Raw genomic sequence first — 22,361 nt, forward strand, 5'->3', positions numbered from 1 at the left:
ATATTTAGTTTATGGATTGATTTTGAGTTAGTTTTTGAATATGAAGTTAGGTAAGGGTCCAACTTCATACTTTTGCAAGTTGATATCTAGTTTTCCCGCAGCATGTATTGAAAATACTGGATTTTACCAATTGAATGGTGTTGGTACCTTTGCCAAAAAAAAAAAAAAATCACTTTTTCATATATGTGAGGATTTATTTCTGGACTCTGTAATCTATTCCACTGATCTATACATTGGTCTTTTTGGCAGTACCATACTGTTTTGTTTACTGTAGTTTTGTAATGTTTTGAAATCAGGGTGTGTGTGTCCTCCAACTTTGTTCCTCTTTTTCAGAATTATTTTGTCTATTTGGGGTTCTTTGAGATTCAATATGAACTTACTTTCTATTTCAGCTAAAAAATGTGACTGGTATTTTAACAGGGATTATATTGAATCTGTAGATCACTTTGAGTGATACTGACATCTTAAGAATATTACGTCTTCTGATCTATGAACATGGAATATCTTTTCATTACCTATATTTTTAAAAATTTATTTCAGAAATGTTGTTTATTTTTTATTGTACAAGTCTTTCACCATCTTAATTCCTAAAGACTTTTATTCTTTTTTATGTTATTGCAAGAGAATTGGTTTTTTAATTTCCTTTTTGGATGGTTCATAGCTAATGTAAAGAAATGCAACCAATTTTTGTATTTTAACTTTACATTTTGTTGAATTCATTTCTTAGTTCTAACAGGGTTTTTTGTAGAACTTACAGGGATATTTACATATAAAAATTCTTTGTTTCCAACTTGTATGACTTTTATTTCATTTTCTTTATTCCTATTATTTTCTTTTCTGTTATGTTTTAAACTAATTGCTTTTGCTAGTACTACGAATAGAAGTGGCAAACATGGATATGGATGGACATCCTTTCCTTATTCCTGATCTTAGAAGAAAAGCTTTTAGTCTTTCACCAATGAGTATAATGTAGCTGTGAGTTTTTCATACATGGCTTTTATTATGTTGAGGTGGTTTCCTTTTATTCCTGGTTTGTTGAGTATTTTTATCCTGAATTAAATATTGAATTGTATCAAATGTTTTTTTCTGCATCAATTGAGGTGACCACGTGTTTTTTTCTTTCCTTTGATCTGTTAATGTGGTGCATTACATAGACAGATATTCCTAGGTTGAACCATTCCTGCATTCCAGGAAAAAAATCCCACTTGGTCATGTTGTATAATCTTTTTAATATGCTTCTGAAATAAGTTTGCTAATATTTTGTTGAGGATTTTGCATAAATGATCATAAAGGATATAGGTTCATAGTTTTTTTTGCAGTCTCTCTGTCTGGCTTGAGTCTCAGGGTAATGCTGGCCTCATTGAATAAGTTAGAAAATATTCCTTGTCTTCAATTTTTTGGAAAAATTTGAGAGGATTGTTGTTAGTTCTTTTTTACATACTTGGCAAACTTCACCACTGACACTAATGGGACAGTTCCAGGGCTTTACTTTGTTGGCAGATCTTTTATTACTCATCAAATCTCTTTGCTAGTTGTAGGTCCATTCAGATTTTCTATTTCTTTGTGCTTTAATCTTGGTAGGTTTTACATTTCTAGGAATCTGTCTATTATACTTATCCAATTTTGTGTCATGTACTTGTATATGGTACTCTAATCTTATAATCTTTTTTATTTATGTAGAATTGAAAGTAATGTCCCCACTTTTATTTCTGATTATAGTAATTTGAATCTTCTCTCTCTCTCTTTGTCTATCCCTCTCTCTGTCTCTCTCCCTTTCTCTCTCTCCCTAGGTCCATTTCGTTAAAAGTTTGTCAATTTTACCAATCTTTTTGAAGAATCAATGTTTGATTTCTTTGATTTGCTTCATTATCTTTATATTATTTATTCATTTCTATCAAAGCTTTTCACTTCTACCTGCCTTCAGAATAGATCCAGAATCTGCCCACTTCTGACCATCTCTACTGCTCTCTCCCTACCTAGCTCAAGTCACCATCATTTCCTTATTCAGTCCTTGGAATACTCCCCAACTGCTCTTTCTGCTTCCATTTCTGACACTGGCCAACAGTTGGCAGTTTGCTGGTGATGTCGTCTAGACTTTGGTGTTGCTAGTACCTGAACTTACAATAACAGCTGAGCTGTAGTGATCTTCCGTTGAACATAAAGATTTGCACATATCAACAACATTAAACAAGGTCACTCCGTAGACTGAGAAATAAAACCACACAAAAAGAAGGCCACTCTATTCATTTCTGAACACAGACAAAAAAAGATCACAGTGTAAACTCGAAACTCCTCAAATATTCATTCCCCTTTCCTGACTGACATGAGTATTGTAATTTAACCAATTATAACTTTAGTTCAATTTCTCTCACCTCCTAAATAAAATTTGTTCAGATATACAATTACAGAATTATCCTATTTCTTGAAAACATCCAATCAAAAGAAAATTCTTGCTTCCTTGAGCCCTTCTCTAAATGACCCAACACAAGTCCAAATCCTAGAACAAGTTCCTCTTGTTAAGCCACGTCCCAGTTTCTCCTAGTAGGCTATTTTCCTTGCTTAGCAACTATCAATAAACCCAATCTTGTTACAGGTGGTCATTGACGATGGGCATCAATAACCCCCTTCTATCTCTTCTCAATGTAGCAAACACAGTGATTGTGGCAAGTCAGATCTTGCAAGTCTTCTGTTCAAAATGCTCCCAGTCTCATTTAAAAGCTAGTGTCCTTACAACCACCCATAAGGCCTCGGCTGAAATGGTCCTCAACCTTGGCTGCACATAATTTAAAAACTGTGAATGCCAGGATTCTACCCTAGAGATTGTGATTTAATTAGCCCTGCCTCAAGACTTTTTATTTCGACTTTTATTTTAGATATAGTGAATACATGTGCAAATTTGTTACATGGCAATGTTGCACGATGCTGAGGTTTGGAGTACAGATCCCATAACCCAGGTAGTGAGCACAGTACCCAATAGGTAGTTTTGAAACCCACCCACCTATCCACCCTCCAGTAGTCCATTGTCTATTGTGCCCATATTTATGTCCATGTGAACTCAATGTTTTAGTTCCCACTTACGAGTGAGAACATGTGGTATTTGGTTTCCGTTTCTGTTAATTTGCTTAGGATTCCGGCCTCCAACTCAATCCATGTTGCTGCAAAGAACTCTGAGTGTCTCTCACACACAGCCAATGTTGGGAACCATTGCTCTAGGTGGGCTGCTCTTCCTCAGCCTTATTATCCTATAATTGTTCTCTATAATCAACCTCGTCCAGCCACATTGGTCCCCTTGCTATTGTTCAAATTCACCAGATGTATTCCTGTCCCAATCCCTTAGTTCCTTCTTTCTGCTTAGAACACTCTTTCTTTTCTTTTGAGATATCTCAAAGCTTGTTTCCTCACCTTCTCAAGTCTTTGTTACAATGCCACCTTGTAACTGAGATGTACTATGACCACTCTCTTGGAAATTGCAAAGTTCCCTTGCCTTCCCCCATTGCCCTTTCCTTGCCTCATTTTTTTTTCTACAGCATACATCCCTTCTAAAAATAGTACATAATTTATTCACTCATTATAAGGGTCAGTCTCTCCCAAGCTAGGAAGCAGGGCCCTAATATTAATCCTCTTTATGCCTTATTTTACAGAGCTATAAATTAGTTTGTGCATGCAAATTTACTTCAAACACTGTCAGCTATAAAGTAAGTGCTTAAAAGTAAGCATGTGAGTATTTATACTACATAAATTAACTAAATTATTATGTGGTCTTTTAGGTGTCTTTCAACGTATAACCCAAAGAGATAATTATATCACATCAGAAGCAGTGTACATTTCACTCCCTACAGTGGTGTGTTTCTGCAAGGCAGGGAGACGTCGATTGCTTGGATGCTTGGAACACTTAGTGTTAGGTGGGGAAGGCTCTTTACACCCCCTTTTTACCTATCACACACATTGCTAACCTGAAAATGGAAACAAAATGAACAAGAGTAGTGGCATGTGAGAAAAGCGAATAACTGAATAGTTTCAGCAGATAAGCAACAAAAAGAAAAAGAAAGGCAGTAATACTTCTAACACAATTTTAAGAGTGAAGAAGAACAATGATCTTGTCAAAAAAAATAATATCCCAGCCGAGCTCAAAGTATGACATGGAAAAAAAAATCCACTCTCTCCACAGTCACCATTAATAATCTAATGTATTGAAACTTAATCTTAAATAATTACAGAAAAAGGCTTTCTTGTTAAATGCCTGACTTTTATTCTCAATAGAATTTTCAATGGCGGAAGAAGAATCACTTATTTTCACTACTATCCTGAATTCTCCTAATTTAACAACATGATTATCTGCAGCAAAGATTGATCAAAATAGCATGGGTTATTTATCAGATTTTACCTGACTATAGAAATAGTTTTCACTTTTCTTTATCTGAGATCAGTGACTTCCATAAATGAGGGTGAATGGACGTTTTCTCCACTTCTTGATTTCATGCCACAGAAATGATGAGCCTTCACCAGAAACAACTTCCCATTAGGGTCTTTCACAATGACATCTGTCTAGAGGGGTTTGTCTGAATAGAAAATAGTTGTCTAGATTTTAAACTTGAGGACAATGACAAGAGAATGGAAATCCAGTTTACTAAGGAAAAATAACTAGATAGCCTTTTTTTCCCTACAGAGACTTATTTGCCAATATGCATCTAATAAAAGGGGAAGATACTCAATAATTAGCAAGTGTAGGTATATTTTCAGACTTTTTTTCCTTGTATTCAGGGCTATGGAAAAAGAATATAAGATAGAACATAGAAAACAGCAGCTCATTTTTCTAGACCTTACAAAATTAAAAGTAATTTGTAATTATACAGAGAGACACATCATAGAAATCCTTTAATATTATAATTAAGATGAAGTATCTCCAATCTAGCCAAAAAGGCCTACTCAGAAACATTTTTCAGAAAATACACTGAAAAAAGTAGTCCTAATTCAAAGACTGACACGCGCGCACACACACACACACATCTCAAAACATATAGAGCAGAGAGTTGCTATAGGAAATTCAAGCCTTCTCTTAATGCATTTATGTAATAAAAGAAAACATAAGTCTCAGTGCAGAGTAATGCAATTATTCTTGGTCAATACTGAGTACATAAGATACATGGCTTGCAAAGTATCAACACACATAAAAGGACTTTGTCTCTATTATGCATCTCTGCTGTGGAAATGCCAGTGTCTAATGCACATATTTCTGTATTTAGCAGATATACTAGTTTGAGGAAAATATATAATCAGCATCTAAGATTGAATAAATAAATAAATAATAAATCACTCCTTTTCCTTGTACTATTCAACCTTGGCTAAGGTTTCATTGAATTCAACTACTCAGTAGAGACTTACATGTTTTTTTTTTTTTTCTCATGAGTAGACAGAAAAGTAGAATATAGGAAATTGTTTAGAATTTTTTCATAAAATTAGTACATGCACTTTGGACTAAATAGGTTTTAGACAGAAATAAATTATAGTGCTCACTAAATGTTGTTTGGAAATATTAAAATGTCTTTACAACTTACAGAGCTGCTTAAGTAAATTTTGGCTTTCTTGCCTGCATTACATAGCACAACCAGAACAAAATAGTTTATATATGTCCTGTTAATACAATGTAGGTGTGAGAAAATGTACCATTCATACTATTTGACACATAATATCTTCATTTTCCAGTATACACATTATCTCTTGGAACGAAAGAAAGCACTACATAAAGTAGCATTATTTATTTTAGTCTTGATGAAACAAAGTATTTGTTCACAAAAATAGGAACTTATAAATAGTATTTGCGTAATCATGAAAAGTGAAAGTAAATTTCAAAATGGACTTCAAACACAGGGACACTGCCACAGTTTTACTTTGTTGATATGATTGTTTATTAGCATAATGTTTTGGGGAAACATTTGGCAAAATGTGTTGAATGTCATTAAATGACAATTTAGGCCAGGCATGGCAGCTCATGCCTGTAATCTCAGCACTTCGGGAGGCCAAGGCGAGTGGATCACCTGAGGTCAGGAGTTCGAGACCAGCATGGCCAACATGGCAAAACCCCATCTCCACTAAAAATACAAAAATTAGCTGGGCACGGTGGTGCTCACCTGTAGTCTAGCCACTAGGGAGGCTGAGGCAGGAGAATCACTTGAATCCGGGAAGCAGAGGTTGCAGTGAGCCAAGATCGCACCACTGCACCCCAGCCTGGGCAACAGAGCAAGACCCTGTTTCAAAAACAAAACAAAACAACAACTACAAAAAACTCAAACCCCAAATTTCCCTTTTTATGATCTATCCTAAAGAAACAATTCAGAGTAACAATTTTGATCTAAACAAAAATAAAGATAAGCTTTCAAAAATGATGAGGTAGCATTTTGATTGGCCTCAACATCAAATAACCCGTCCAGGAGAAATGGACTTTTCAGAACACTGGAACTATGGGAAGACACCTAGGTACTGGCTCTGCTCTCTGGAGCTCACTCCTCATCTGCCTTCTTTTAGGGTTTGTCTTGATGCCAAGTTTGACTTGAGAGCTAAGATGTGCAGATCATGTTAAACATTCCCTTAAATGAAAACATACAGAGTATTTGTCTAGTTCCTCATAAATGGCAACATGATCCCAGGTCTATAATCCACTCTGGCATTGAACTTTTCTGATACACTGTAATTTCGCTACGTCCAGGCAAAAATTACATCCAACAGTGATTCACCCTGCAGCCTGTCCCTTAGAGTTTCTGAAGGTCCAGAGAAGTTTTGTTGAGATATGTTGTATTTGTCATGCTATGTAGGTTTTTCAGCCCTTCAGTTATCATAAATGAAAATCAGAGATAATTTAACATCATAGTCAGTGTGTGGTGTTTTAACTGGCAGAGAGAGAGAGACTCCTTGAAAACCTGTACACCTGGGTTACATTTTAAGTAACTGCACTTTTATATCATAATATAAATAAGTATGGAAACATTCGATTAAATTATCCAAGGCTATCAAAATTCTGCAAAGCTTCCTAACGTCTATGTATCCCAAACAGTTCTTGAACAAATCCAATAACTTGTTCTCTCATTTACCAAAATTGGTTGCAATTTATGTTTGCTATTTTTTTCTACAAAATCTGAAAATATTTCAAGGCACTGAAGACCTAAATTTTTAGCAAACTTAATAACCCGTTTGAAGTAGGTCATAATCAGTCTCATGTAAAAAAGAAAGTAAATTGTGTTAAAGATGGTTGTGAAAGTGAGAAAAATTAAAATAAATAGCATTAAAATATTAAATGTTTGAAATTCAAGAATAGCAATGGTCCTTTTTAGGAGGATTTAAGTTCATAAATAGAAATCCTGAGGGTGGCATTGCCTTTTCCTCCTTATAAGAAACCCCTGTTTTTTCAAGCAGTTAAGGCCTCTGTAAGAGAAGTGATATGCTCATTTGTTCAACATTAGAATCGCAGCCTAAATTTTGCATGCTTCCTTCAAACCTTTTTGCTGCAAAGAAGACAAGAAAAAAAAAAGACTCCTACTTCTCTGTATTCTTCACTGTGTCTTTACCTCACCTCCACTCATTGCCAGAATCTTTAATGAAAGGATTCACAAAAATGGGATGAAGAATTAGCATTTCTATGAATAAACAGACTCACAGTATAAAAATTAGTTTTTTCAAAAAAGCAGGCAAAAAAAAAAACCCTCAAAATAAGACTTTAGAGAACTGGAGGTCGTTTGCTAATTTTCTAATTCAATTCCCTATGAGGGTGGGTCCCTTATCCAAATAGTGATCTTTTATTTTCCTTTTATGTCTAAAAAATTATCTTTTAGGTCCCCGAAAAGCACTATAAGAATTAAAAGCAATTTAATACGTTTCAGATTATAAAAGGTACTGTGATTAAAGAAATAATTACTAAGGAGAAAGTATTAAGTATTATTTTTTAAAGACATTCATTCCTTAAACTTCTCGACAGCATTTACTAAGTGACCATTTGACATATTAGAGACTAAGGGCATCGTTTCTCCTCCAAAAGTGAAGTTTTGATCATTGGCTTCAAACTTCCCATTGCTTAAACTGCTCATGTAGGGAACTTTTCACATTTTCTAAAAACATCATTCTCAATATAATGATGACCTTAAAAGGATAGAAAAGCTATACGATTTGCAGTTAAGAACGCAGGTTTTGGGCCAGGTGCGGTGGCTCACACCTGTAATCCCAGCACTTTGGGAGGCTGAGGTGGACGGATTACGAGGTCAGGAGATAGAGACTATCCTGCCTAACACGGTGAAACCCCGTCTCTACTAAAAAAATACAAAAAAAAAATTAGCCAGGCGTGATGGCGGGCGCCTGCTGTCCCAGCTACTCGGGAGGCTGAGGCAGGAGAATGGCGTGAACCCGGGAGGCAGAGCTGGCAGTGAGCCCAGATCGCACCACTGCACTCCAGCCTGGGCAACAGACTCCGTCTCAAAAAAAAAAAAAAATGTAGGTTTTGGAGGCAGACTGTGTTTAAAATGGAATTCTAACTGATAAGAAAATAAATGACAAGAAAGTTCGTAAAATGAGGAAAATAGTACCAGTTATATTTATTTTGCTGATTAAAAGACTATATAGGTAAGGTTCTTAAACCATGTACATTTGGTAACAGTCTTAATGTATATCAGAGACAGCCCTAGAACTGTTAATCCCTGGCAGAACTTGCAATAGACACTCTTCTTACACAGCAAGAAAACTAGAAAACATCTTAAGAAATTCCTAAAGTATAATAATAATAAAATAAAATAAAATTGCTGCTGAGGACTTACCTACTTTCTATTGAATATATTCTCCAACATCCTAGAGTTAAAATAGCTACTTGTTTACATCTCTATTCCAGTTATCATTACAACACTATTAAATCGATACATTTCTTACCTAATAGACTAAGCTTCTTTTCTTAATTTTTAAAACAAATTTTATTATGTATATTAAAGATATACAACATAAGGTTATGTGATACATACAGATAGTAAAATGGTTATTACAGTGAGGTAAATTATCCATTATCTCACATAATTGCCCTTTTTTTTCTTTTTTTGTGGCAAGAGTAGCTAAAACTTACTCATTTATCAAATCTCAAATCTCAAATCTGTTATTAACTGTAGTCCTCAAGTGTTATTAACTGTAGTCCTCACGTTGTACATTACATCTCTAGACACATTTCTCCTCCATATCTGTTACATCATATCCTCCGAGCTACATATCTCCATTTCCTTCCCTTGGCCCCTGCCTCTGGTAACCACTGTTTCATTCTCTATATCTGTATATAATTTTTAGATGCCACACATAATTGAGATCATGCAATATTTTCCTTCTTGTGTTTGGCTTATTTCACATAGCATAATTTCCTCCAGATTCACCTAGGATGTGAAAAATGGCAGAATCTCTTTTTTTAAGGCTGAATAATATTCCACTGTTTTTTAGATACCACAGTTTATCTATCTGTACATCAACAGACACTTGGGTTGTTTTCATATCTTGGCTATCAAGAATAATCCTGCAGCGAACATGGGAGTGCAGACAGCTTTATGAAGAGGTAATTTCATTTTTTCTGGGTATATACCCAAAAGAGAGATTACTAAATCATAGGGTACTTTTATTGCTAATTTTTTTAGAAACCTCCATACCATATTCCATAATGGCTGCACAATTCACATTTGCACCAACAGTATGAGTACTCTTTTCTCCACGCTCTTACTAAAATGTGTTACGCTTTTTTTTTTATTATAGCTATCCTAATTGATATGAGGAGGTATCTAAAAGAGTTTTGGATTTGTATTTCCCTGATGATTAATGCCAATGAAATGTGGAATATTTGTTCATATACCAGTTGATTATTTTTATGTCTTCTGTGGAGAAATGTCTATTCAGGGCCTTTGCCCATTTTTTATCTATTTATCTATTTCTGAGTTGTATAAAATCTTCATAAATTTTGAATATTAACCCCTTATCAGACATATGGTTTGCAAATATTTTTCCCGATATGCAGGTTGCTATTTTATTTTGCTGAGTGTTTCCTTTACTGTGCAGAAGCTTTTTAGTTTGAGGTAATCCCATTATTTATTTCTGCTTTTGTAGCCAGAGCATTTGGTGTGATATTAAAAAACCATTGCCAACTCTAATGTCAAGGAGTTTTTCCCCTAAGTTCTCTTCTAGGAGTTTAATGATTTCAGGTCTTAAATTTAGGACTTTCTTACATTGTGAATTTATTTAAGTGTACGGTGTAAGACAAAGGTCCAATTTCATTCTTTCGCATGAGAACGACCAGATTTTCTGGCACCATTTATTGACGAGACTATTTTTTCCCTACTGTGTCCTCTTGGTGCCTTTCTCAAAACGTATTTGGTCTTTTATGTTTAGATTTATTTCTGAGCTCTCTGTAATAGATTATGTTTCTCGAGGGAAATGATCACAATTTCTTCTTACCAAATCTCTTGGTATAGAAAAGATGCTCATAAGGTTTTTTGTGGGTCGCAGCATGGCTGCTTGCCAATGTATTAGCAATCAGCAATGGCCCTGATTTTTCTCGTCATTCTCATGTATGTTTTGAATGCAGAGGAAAGAGTCTCTCCAACTCTTTGCGCCACCACACTTCTGGAAAATGTCTGTGTTCCTCCACTGTCTTGACTCAAAACCACCTTGGTTTTCACCTCGGGTATGGGTAATCAATAAAATGGGATGCTTCTCTTGCCTTTCCTCTTGCCTTTTTTTATTGTGTTCAATAGCACAGTTATTAAAATACTTTTGGAAAAGCTTATCCACCAACAGACAACCTTCTTTTTTTTTCTTCTTCTGTATTACTTTTTCAGGGATGCTAGGATAGTTTTAGAATCATTTAAGTAGAATGCAGAAAGAATGGAGGCATTGCCCTGGAAAAGGACAAACTGAAAGGAGACTCTTAAAGGTGGAAAAATATATAGAACTAGGCAGGATCTATAGTTTTATGACCAGAGAACTATTTATTGATACACTATCATTTGAAATCACATTTGTAAGCAGTATAAAGTCTTCTACTGCTAGTTGTACTGAAATAGCAACTGCTTACGATAATAAGAATACTATGATGTTAAAAATGATTTAATAAATAAATGTTTATAATACATATATTGTGATAAGAAAATATAAGATCTACCCTCTTTTTTATGGGGGGGTGGCAGACAGGGTCTCTCTCTGTCACCCAGGCTGTAATGCAGTGGCGTGATCTCAGCTCACTGCAACGTGCACCTCCTGAGTAGCTGGGATTACAGGTGTGTGCCACCATGCCCTGATAATTTTTATATTTTTAGTAGAGATGGGGTTTTGTGATGTTGGCCAGGCTGGTCTTGAACTCCTGGCCTCAAGTGATCCACCTGCCTCAGCCTCCCAAAGTGCTGGGATTACAGGCTTGAGCCACTGCATCCAGCCAGATCTACCCCCACAACACATTTTTAAGTGTACAATACATTGTCATTGACTTTAGATACCATGTTATACAGCAGATGTCTAGAGCTTATTCATCTTGTTTGACTGAAAATGTATGCCTGTTGATTAGTAATTTTCCACTTCCTCTCCTCCCAGAACCTGGTTACCACAATTTTACTCTGATTCTACAAATATGACTACATGGATACCTCATATAAGTGGTGTCATGTGTTACTTATTTTTCTACGACTGGCTAGATACATCCTTGCTCTTGTGTTTTGAGCGCTATCCTGCATATATTTCAAACGTTATTCTCCAACAGGGCAAAACTGAAAGTTAGCAGGGCGTTTTCATTCATCGCCACTAGTTTAAAGAGAATCTGGTTTGTTCTCACCGGCAAGTCATTTCCATCATGCAGAGGTCTCTGTTCTGACTGTCTTCATCATACAATGCTCACTTGAGTAGTGTGCACTTTACGTTCAGAGAGTAAATATGTACATATAAATATCTGCTGAAGGAGTCAGTAATGCACTCACAGCAATTAGTTTCATGTGCTCCCTTTGGGCACTCAGTTGGAAAATCGCGTATCTTCCTGGATGAAATACAACCTGCATCCTCACCAGGCACAAATCTGGCTTCAAAATTGAGATTAAGAGCGTAAAACAGGCTCTCTCCCTTTAACAAATAAACAGAATGTAAAATTATTTCATCAACAGTAGCTTTTAAATATTCTGAAGGAGAAGAAGCTTGATTAAAGGCCAAATCAAAGTAGCACTTGCGATTTTCATCACGCGGACTGTGAGCAGAAAACTACAGCTCTAAGATTGCTTTGAAGTGGTGCAGCCATTTGTATGCCTATTAAAGATTTCAAAACTTCAAGTCCTGTACAGGGTCTGGGTAGTCTGGGTAAACCTTTGGCCATTCTGCTCCACACATATAACAATTTACTGTCAGTGGAGCATGGCACATTTTTAAATATTCCTTTCAGTTTCTCTCCATAAACTTCTGCCCATTACTAATACTGAACTCCACAAATGAGATCCTATAATTGTCTACCGGACATATTTGCAAAAACAATAAGAAACGCCTTTTTTTCCTTTGTGTACATCCATTAATCTTTCAGGAATCATTCATGTAATTTGTCCTAATTAGATATATTATCTATCCAACTGATCTGGTGTTCAGATGGATGCACATATCCATGAATCCTGAGTGAATTTAAGAAAAGAATTCTCCGTAAGCAAGATCAAGTGTCTCAAAAACTTTTGCTAAGGTTAACTTCAGTAATGATTTAAAACTTTTAACCACACTTTTGCCTCGGTAAGAGCTCAGGAAAGGCTGCCCCAAAGTACTTTGAACTGAAGGAGATTGGGAGGTACCCCAGGAGCAAGGTCACTCTGATCTTCCCTGACCTTTCTTTGTGAGCGCTGGTCATAAAGAAATTATCTGGCTTATCTTGCCTGAAATTAGGTCACAAGATCCTCATTCTAGAGGGGTCCTTTCCTGTTCCCAGGGGTGAAGAAATTCTACACAAAGGAGTCAAGGAGACTCTGAACACAGAGGCTTTGCTAAGTTTCCCTGCTCAGTCTGTTACCATTGGATCATACCCTTTTGTCCGATCACATTTCAAAATGGCTGTTTGTTCTTCACCAAAACTAAGCAGAAAAATACACAGTTTTCTAAATAGGAAAAGGGGCTGAAAAACAAATAAAAACGAAAAAATAAAATAAAGCACATGCTTTTCTCTGGGTCTTTGCATCTTCATTTCTGAAGGCTCCTGTGTCAAGTAAAACTTTGATAAACAAATTTGTTATGCTTTTCTCTCATTAAACTGTCTTTCATTCTCGGAGTGTCAGCTGTGACCCTTATGATGGGTGAGGAAAGGTTTTTGTCACACCTTTCTGCCCCTATACCTCCAAATACTACATTACAAGAGAATGCTCTTCAATGTCAACTTTAATGCTTTTCAGCTATTATGATTCTGGTGATGTGGTATTTAATTAGGAGAAAGAAAATCTTTAATTAAACAACAAAAATAAGGTAATCCTGTTTAACCCTTAAAAACTCGTGAATCTTTTTTTTTTTTTTTTTTTTTTGAGAGGAAACTTGCTCTGTCACCCAGGCTTGAGTGCAGTGGCGCGATCTCGGCTCACTGCAAGCTCCGCCTCCTGGGTTCACGCCATTCTCCTGCCTCAGCCTCCCGAGTAGCTGGGACTACAGGTGCCCGCCACCATGCCCTGGCTAATTTTTTTGTATTTTTAGTAGAGACAGGGTTTCACCATGTTGGCCAGGCAGGTCTTCAACTCCTGACCTCAAGTGATCCGCCCGGCTGAGCCTCCCAAAGTGCTAGGATTGCAGGTGTGAGCCACCGCGCCTGGCCAAACTCATGAATCTTTAAAAGAATCATTAAATCTGCTGCTCTGCACTCCTCGGTGTCTATCAGAATCATACACACATGTGCACAGACAAGCATGCACACACACATGCACACGCACACACACATGCATGCACACACACGGACACACAGGCATGCACACACACATATGCAGACACACAGGCAGACACGCGCACACATGCACACACACACACACTTGCATGAACACATGTGCAGAGCTTAGAATGGTCTATTATGCATCAGGAAACACATTCTGAACAAAGTAAATACACGTTAACCCAATATAAGTTAGCACCCAGAAACATACACTCTCTCGAATGAAAAATATCTTTAATAAAGGACATTTAATTAAAAGTTCTTTAATCGTCTCAATCCAGAATCATGTGACCCAAATTTTTCTTGATTAGTCCATTCAGCTCCTGTAAGAATACAACTGTTGCACTCACTAAATATGTTGTTTAAGTAAATATAACTTAGGAATATACAGTATGTCTGATTTTCATATGCAAATCTTTTCCATAGATACAGATTAAGAAAAATAAAGTGTGACACTTTTCAGAAAACATTTTTAATATTGTCAGATTCATTGAGATCTGAGGGTAGGAGTGGTCAGAGAGAAACATCAATTAGTACTAGAAAGACAAAGTAACTGAAGGTATAGTGTAAATTCTTTCAATGTGTACATGATCCCAGAATCTAAATAATGATTAGGTTTTAAAATACATAGTTGACTATATGAGATCCATTTTTATGGCAACATTTCTGGCCTGTAATTGATATTCTCTCCAAAAAACTTTAGTCAAAGAATTAGACAAACTCCATCTGTGATTTGAAAATATTAAATTTTGAATAGAAACACAGAATTTTAAGGTACAGTTTTAAATTTTGGTTGGCCTTACATCACTTTCCCAAACACAACCTTTTTGCTTTTTTTGAACTCCTGGGTGATCCTGAAATATGAATATTATTACATGCTCATTTGAAGTTCTGAATAAAATTAATGGAGAAGTGAATATTTATAAAAGTGTATTTAAAATATGCAAAATAATTATAATTTTTTCATAATATTTATAATTAAAATATTTGGATGCAATAATTTCAGCTGCAAGCATAGAATATTTTCCATATTACTGCAAGAGAGGCCTAAGGACTAGACCAGTTGTTTACCTTTTAAAATATATATATATATATATATATATATATATATTTTAGGTTTCAAGAACAGGTGATATAATCCACACCCTGTATTAGGTATTCGTGACTCTAATACATTTTATATTTTGATACTGAGAAGAGCTTAATTCAATGTTTAAAACAGCAACAACGACAAGGGAAAACTTACACTTGCTTTGTGTACTGGTCCTTGGTAGTGATTTATAGGAAACTTCACATTCCTGGGACACACTGATGTCATCTAGAGCAACGGTAGCATTTGATGACAAAACAGTAGCTTCCAAAATTAACTATAATTACAGAAAGATAAAACTGTTAAAAACACATCACAAAAGTAATGTCTTACAATCATATTTCTTTGTGTAGAGGAACCCTATTTACATCTGTCCCATTCTCCAATCTAATTTTAGAAAACTGTTCTGACCAGAACATCCTAATTTAAATTTATAAAACCATAACTGCTTTGACAGCGTCTTATGTACCTTAATGCCAAAGGTAACCTTGTTTCAATTAAAGTGATAACACTCATCACGAGTGAAGGGCTCTCTTCTCATTGGAGCCATTAAGAGTCATATGCATTTATAATGAGCTCTTTGGGGTAATCAACTGTGTGACTTACAACTCAATTTAATTGAGATATGAATTGATTTGTAATCAGTGTGCTGAAGGCAATGATTTATTTCCATATTAAAATATTTAAATATTATATACATTCATACAAACATAATATATATTATATACATACACAGAAACATACTCACTGTAGTAAAGCACACATCAATAACCACATACAGTGGTTGATAATATTCATATGCTGAAGCACTCAGAGACATCTATTTAATTTTAGTTTATTCTAACGCTGAATAATGACTGATATAATTTGTTTTCTTTCTTGTTAATTACTCATATTATGTTGTTATTCCAAGAAGAAAAAAAGAGAGAGAGAGAGAGAAAGGAGGGAAAGGAAGAAGTAATTTATGCCAGGAATCTTATGAACCTGCATAGTGGACCACCAGTCCAGGACACAGACAGAAGGTACATTTCTATCCTATCAAGGAGGGTCTCCAATCTCAAGGATCATTAAATTTACTTGTGCCAGGGCTCAGAACATGCTATCTCAAAATACAACACCTTGGAGTCAGAACATGCTGTCCCAAAATATAGCACCTTGGAGTCCCTCTCTGCCTTCCCCTCTCTTTCCTTTGTGAGAGCCAGCCATAAAGGAATTATCTGGCTTACTTCTCCTCAAAATAGGTCATAAGAACCTCATTTAACTGGTGTCCTACCCTATCTATACCTGGATGAAAAAAACACTACACAGAGAGGCCCATAAAGATCTTTGCTGAGTTCTCTCCAAGTTTTTACAATGAGATCATATTCTTTCTGTCCATTTGTATTTCTTCATGATTGTCCATTCATTGTTCAACTTAAGCATAAACATAGAGAGTTTTCCCTGGTCTTCAGGCCTTTGTTTTTGAAGGCCCCTATGTCACTTAAAATGTTAATAAATTTGTTATTTTTTCTTTTTAACCTCTCTTTTGTTATAGGGGTTCCAGCCATGTCCCTTGTGATGAGTGAGGAAATGGTATTACTTTTCCTCTCCTACACTTCGTATGATACATTCACTACCCTACATCATAAATGCTGTATAAGAAATAAGTATAAGATCCTAGGAGGCTCAAAGAAGACACTTCATTATTTCTGCCAATAATGAGAGTTTGGGAAAAGATTTGGTGGAGAAGAAGTAATAGTAAGCCTCCATGATTCCAAATTTTGTTGGGCAAAACATTTTACCTCGAGAAACTGAGGCAGCAATCGCAGCAAAAACACAGAGATGAGAAAGTGTATGGTGTGTTTAGAAAATGTTGATGGGTGTTAACGGAGTATAAGATTTTAAGAGAACAACAAATTAATCAGATAATAGATGGAGAGGAAAATTCCATGAGTTGGTACAGCTCAATTGGAGAGAAACTAGATAGCATTTGTTAAAAAGAAAAATTGCATAGACTATAAAAATTGAGTTAATTTCTTGGCATTTATCCTAGTGAGACACTCAAAGGTATACACATGAAGGCTTGTGCAGGAATGTTTATTTCAGTGCTGGTTTTGATGACAAATGACAGGAAAGAACTTACATGTGAATGAATCAATCAATAGTGAGAAATACTATACCAGTTAAAAATAATATCTATCTCCATGTGTCATTATGGAAAGAAATTCAACATGTGTTTTGGAGTAAAAAAATTAAGTTACAGAAAAATATTATAGTATAATATTACTTAGGCTGAAAACATACAATGGTTTAGATTTCCAAGTATATGTGGTACATTTATACATATTAAGTAAATAGAAAATGGACTGGAAGTAAAAATAAACTGGTATCTAAAGATACTCAAGATAAAATCTATGGTGGGTGATGAGGGTGGTCAGCAGGGACTGTTGCTTTATTTGCAATTTTTGATATTTAATGTGATGTACATAATATTTTTTTAAGATTCTGATTAGAGATGATTTCTGTAGAATGTTAAACTAAGAAATTTAGCCTTCATTCCAGAGGCAGAAAATAACATACGTTTTGAAGAAGGATCTTGGTAAAATATACACAAGTATTGTACTTTAGAAATATATTGTGTTTAATACCATTAAGTGACTGTGATTTTTTTGGACAGCTTAATTTTTGAAAGAGTTTTTCTATATTCATTATTATAATACATCTTGCATTGATGTCAATTAAAATAGATGTTTAATTCTCCAGACTCATTAGACAAGCATTTGTTGACCATCATATTTGAAGGTCTGTGCTACTCAGAGAAAACTGGAGAAAAAAAAAAACGACAGTTTGAGGCACTTCTCTATGCTCCTAAAGAGGTACACGCTCACATTATTTGAATGGAATGGGTGGGCCCTGGGATGAGGTGAAGTAAAATCCTGAGGTAGTCTTTAAAATGTGGTTACATTATTTTACCTGAAGGGACCCACCAGGTTCCTTTAGATATTCATATTAAAATGGAAGGATAAATCCAACTTCAAAAGCCAAATAAAAATAATATTAGGTCATCTATATTTTGCTTGCTTACTTCTACATAGTTAAATTCATAATTATACAATTAGAAATTGTAATTCTACCATTAATTAAAATCATACGAATTTTAAAATACAAGCAATTACTTCCTTCAAAAAATGTCTGTTACACCTGTAAATAATGACCATCTCATGGTTTCAAAACCACCTTGGCTGTTCCTATTTTTTATTGCTGGTTTTAACCAAACTGATATATACATATACATATACATATACATATATATATTTGTATATATATGTATATATGTGTATATATGTGTATATATGTATGTGTATATATGTATATACATAACCAAACTGATATATATACACATATATGTATATATGATATATATATCACATATATGTGTAAATATACATATATTATATGATATATATATCACATATATGTATATATCATATATTATGATATATATCATATATATACGTATATACGTGTATATATGTATATATGTGTATATATGTGTATATATGTATATATAACCAAACTGATATATACATATACATATATGTATATATGATATATATATCACATATATGTGTATATATATCATATATTATATGATATATATACGTATATACACGTATATATACATATATACGTGTATATATGTATATATACACACATACACACATATATATGTGTGTATATATATACACACATATATGTGTGTGTATTTATATACACACATAGCCACATATATATGTGTGTGTGTATATATATGTGTGTTTGTGTGTGTATATATATACATATATATATGTATGTATATATATACATATATATATATGTATGTATATATATACATATATATATGTATGTATATATATATATATATATATAAAACGTTGTGACCAATTCCCTTTCGGAACTACAGTCAGCATCAATTGGTAATCAGTAAGTGAGAAAGAGGTCACTCAGAAGAGCTGTTTCAACCACAGATGGAGGAAGAGTGAAAACCTCATTTGATAAGATTCTCAAGGTAATTGAATAATTTACATTTTAAATTGAATTAGATGACTCACTCTTCTAAAACTGTTTTTTGGGATCTTGTTGATTTTTGTTTTATTCAATTATATTATTCCTTCTATGAACAAAATAATTTCTTGCTTTTAGGAACCACAAAAATTCATAAATGTTCATAATCAAGTGATTACTTTTTACAAGTGCAAAACTCAGGTGCTTTTCCAGACAAATACGCAATTAACATAGAAATCTTGTTTTCAAAAAAAATAACAGGAGCAAAAAATGAATATGAATCCAAGAGAAAATAGAGATATAGTAAGAAGGAGTAGAGAGTAGTAGGAATATATTAATTTTTGAAGAATGATGATGGTATCAATAATAAGAGCAGCAGCCACATTTTATTTAGCACTTACTATATGCCAGTCACATTCACTTGTTTTAATCCTGTGAAGATGATGCTATTTTCGTCTTATTTTAAGGTGAAAGAAACAGAAGATTAGAGAATAGAAGTAATTGGTTGAATGTCACATATCAAGTAAGAAAAATATGTAAGCTGAGCCATTAATGATTATACTATCCTGCATCTCTCTAATGAAATAAAGAGATATCTGGGCTTTAGTGGATGCTGCAGAATAGGGCTGTCTGGAGAAACAAGATTTCATGCAGCTCTAGATTAAGCAGGCCAAGGACACAGCAACTTTATGGAGACTCGATCACCTTTTACTTTTGTGTTATGAATCTTACCCTTCACTGAATCGTCAAATAATGTCAGGAAATTGTTATTGATTTATATCATTGACTCCGATAAAGAGAGAACATGGTATCCATCATTGTGTGAAATTTCACAAAAGGTTCATTTCAAAATGAAATCTAAAATATGATACAATTACATTTTAATGGGAAGCTCGAAGAAAGTACAGCAACTTGAAATCAATGGACTACTCAGAAAAAGTGCCACCTTGAGATACTAAAACAGCACAACAGTTGGGGGGAAAAGAAATATTAAAAGAACCTATTTGTGTGAAAAGCTGAACATAGCAAGTGAGCAGGCCAAGTTAAAACAGATTTGAAAAATACTATTAACTCTTTGACCTAAATTTTTCCAATAAACTCTCACAAGAAATAGAGGGAATATTGAAATGTCATTAATTTGCTGTTCTTACAGAGAAAACAGTAAACCTAATTCTTTGCCAGCAGGAAGAGCAAATGCCCTACCTAACTAGGGGTGCTTATTTGCTATGAAACCCAAAGCAATCTGTATTCTGTTATACTGTCTACAATTGACATCAAAAGAACCACACTGAATCAGAATTTCATGGCTAAAAGGGAACACAGAGGTCACGTGATTTGATGTCTTTCTTCTTTCCAATATTTGGACTGGATTACACTGTACTGTATAAATATGTTCAGAGCTTAGTCACGTGGAACTGAAAGCTAGACAATGACTAAGGTCACCCTTAAATGATTCATGCTACTAATCTTAAATCCTAGCCTATATCCAAGAAGACAAACTTTAAATATTTGAATACTTAAAAAGCTAGATTAACTATTTGTAGGTAGAATATCTTTTTCATTTGTTGTCGATAAAAGAACAAAGTAGAACTGTACCTAGCTAGAATCCTCATGTATATTTTCATATCTTTAAAAATACACTCAGAGAAATCAGGTTAAAGCCAGCATAATATTAGCATCTTTTTTTTTCTGCAGAGGATAAGAAATGGGATGGAGAGAGATACAAGGAAGACAAAAGTTGCATCTTCATAAGCAAACAAACTTTAACATTATAAGCAAACAAAATGTTAACATTAGTTAATCCTGAGCTGTATTTAGGTATTTGTTTCTCTCTGTTTTAACTACTAGTTAGAAATATTTAATAGTAAATATATGCAATACTCATGGATTAAATATTACCATGTATGTATCTGTGCAAGTGTATCTATTTTTATATATTGTGTATGTATAAAATCCAGACTGATTCACAGCAGAACATCAATGCAAGTCCACAGTTCCTTATCTAAAGTCTTTGGGGCCAGATGAGTTTTGAAATGTGAATAGCTCAGAGCTGAGAATGGTAACATAACACCGAGAGTGTTTATTACATGACACCCTCTGGGAGATTGGGGGCAGCACTGTTTAATCAAACCTATCATGAAATCAGCTGCCTAAAGGCCTCACAGTGGTTCAGGGCAGCTTGGGTTTTGCCTCTAAACTCATTTTTAAAATGCTTATTGCTTTCCAAACTTAATTTTCTAAATTGCTGATTGGATATTATAGGGCTGTCATGGGCTTCTTGAGAGTGAAATGTGAGGGGATTTTTTTTCTTATTTTTCTTTTACTCATCTGTAGTTTCCAAAATAAATGTGTGCTGTAGCCGACTCATAGGCAGATTAAGTGGGGAGGCACAGAGGAAAAGTCTTAGCTTCTCTGGGGTGAATTCAATGTGACCGAGGCCTCGAAAGAACTCAGCATTGAGGTTGATTGGAGAGAAAAAGCAACACAAGGTGCTGAGCCACCAGCAGGGAGATGAAGGGAGAGGAAGGAGCAGGGCTGGGTTAGAAACCCTCACACATCCATTGCAGCCAAATCACAGAATCTAACCAAACCACTGCCCATCTACAAACTAGTTAATATGCCCCCAGATAATAAGGGATAGTCTCCATTTGCACTGCAATGCAAAACCATTACTATATCCAAAAAGGAGAACATTAAAGAGAAAACAAAAATTGCATTCACTGAAACTCTTCAGTAATGCTGATGGGTCCATGAGAGCTTCCAGCTGTAGACAGAAATGGCATGTGTTTCAACTCATATTTCTAAATTACTTACTGCTAGAAAGAACATTCTATTTTCTTCTCAATATGTCAATTAATGACAAACTCTGAACGATCTTCTTGGTGAGTTTCATTCTAACTAAAAGCAAACCGAATGAAAACATTTTTCTATAGAATATAAATGCAGGAGGCAAAAGATCAAATTGTTCTGATTTCATTGCCCTGCTCCTTGCAATGGAGATTGACACCAAAATGATTCCATGACCAGCCTTTGTGTCAAATGCTTCCCAATTAAGAGCTGCTAGTATTCATGTTGTCTTTGTCCATTAAATATGAGAATAGAATAAATTGATCTTTGAGAAGGGACGTTGGGGACCTTCACTGAGTAAATAAGCCTTTAATGATCAAGCCTAGAGTTCTGATCAAACGGGAATTCCCTTTATAAAACAGAGAACACTAAGATTTATTGAGTGTCTACTATTTCCAGACAATATCCAAGGAATAACTACAGCAATAACAACAGCTGAATTCTGTGATTGTGCCAGAT

General features: G+C 34.7%; 1 protein-coding gene across 1 annotated transcript in view; it reads right to left on the reverse strand.

Moving 5' to 3' along the window:
* Positions 1–15,038: 15,038 nt before the first annotated feature.
* LOC129144193 (MAM and LDL-receptor class A domain-containing protein 1-like) overlaps positions 15,039–22,361 on the reverse strand; it is a 42,155-nt gene continuing 34,832 nt past the window's right edge. Inside the window, exon 8 of the mRNA XM_054685559.2 lies at positions 15,039–15,288. Within this exon, the coding sequence (XP_054541534.1) occupies positions 15,073–15,288 (216 nt within the window). The 3' untranslated portion in view covers positions 15,039–15,072. The remainder of the gene's footprint in view (positions 15,289–22,361) is intronic.

The sequence above is a fragment of the Pan troglodytes genome, chromosome 5 (genome assembly GCF_028858775.2).
Source record: "Pan troglodytes isolate AG18354 chromosome 5, NHGRI_mPanTro3-v2.0_pri, whole genome shotgun sequence".
Classification (NCBI taxonomy): Eukaryota; Metazoa; Chordata; class Mammalia; order Primates; family Hominidae; genus Pan; species Pan troglodytes.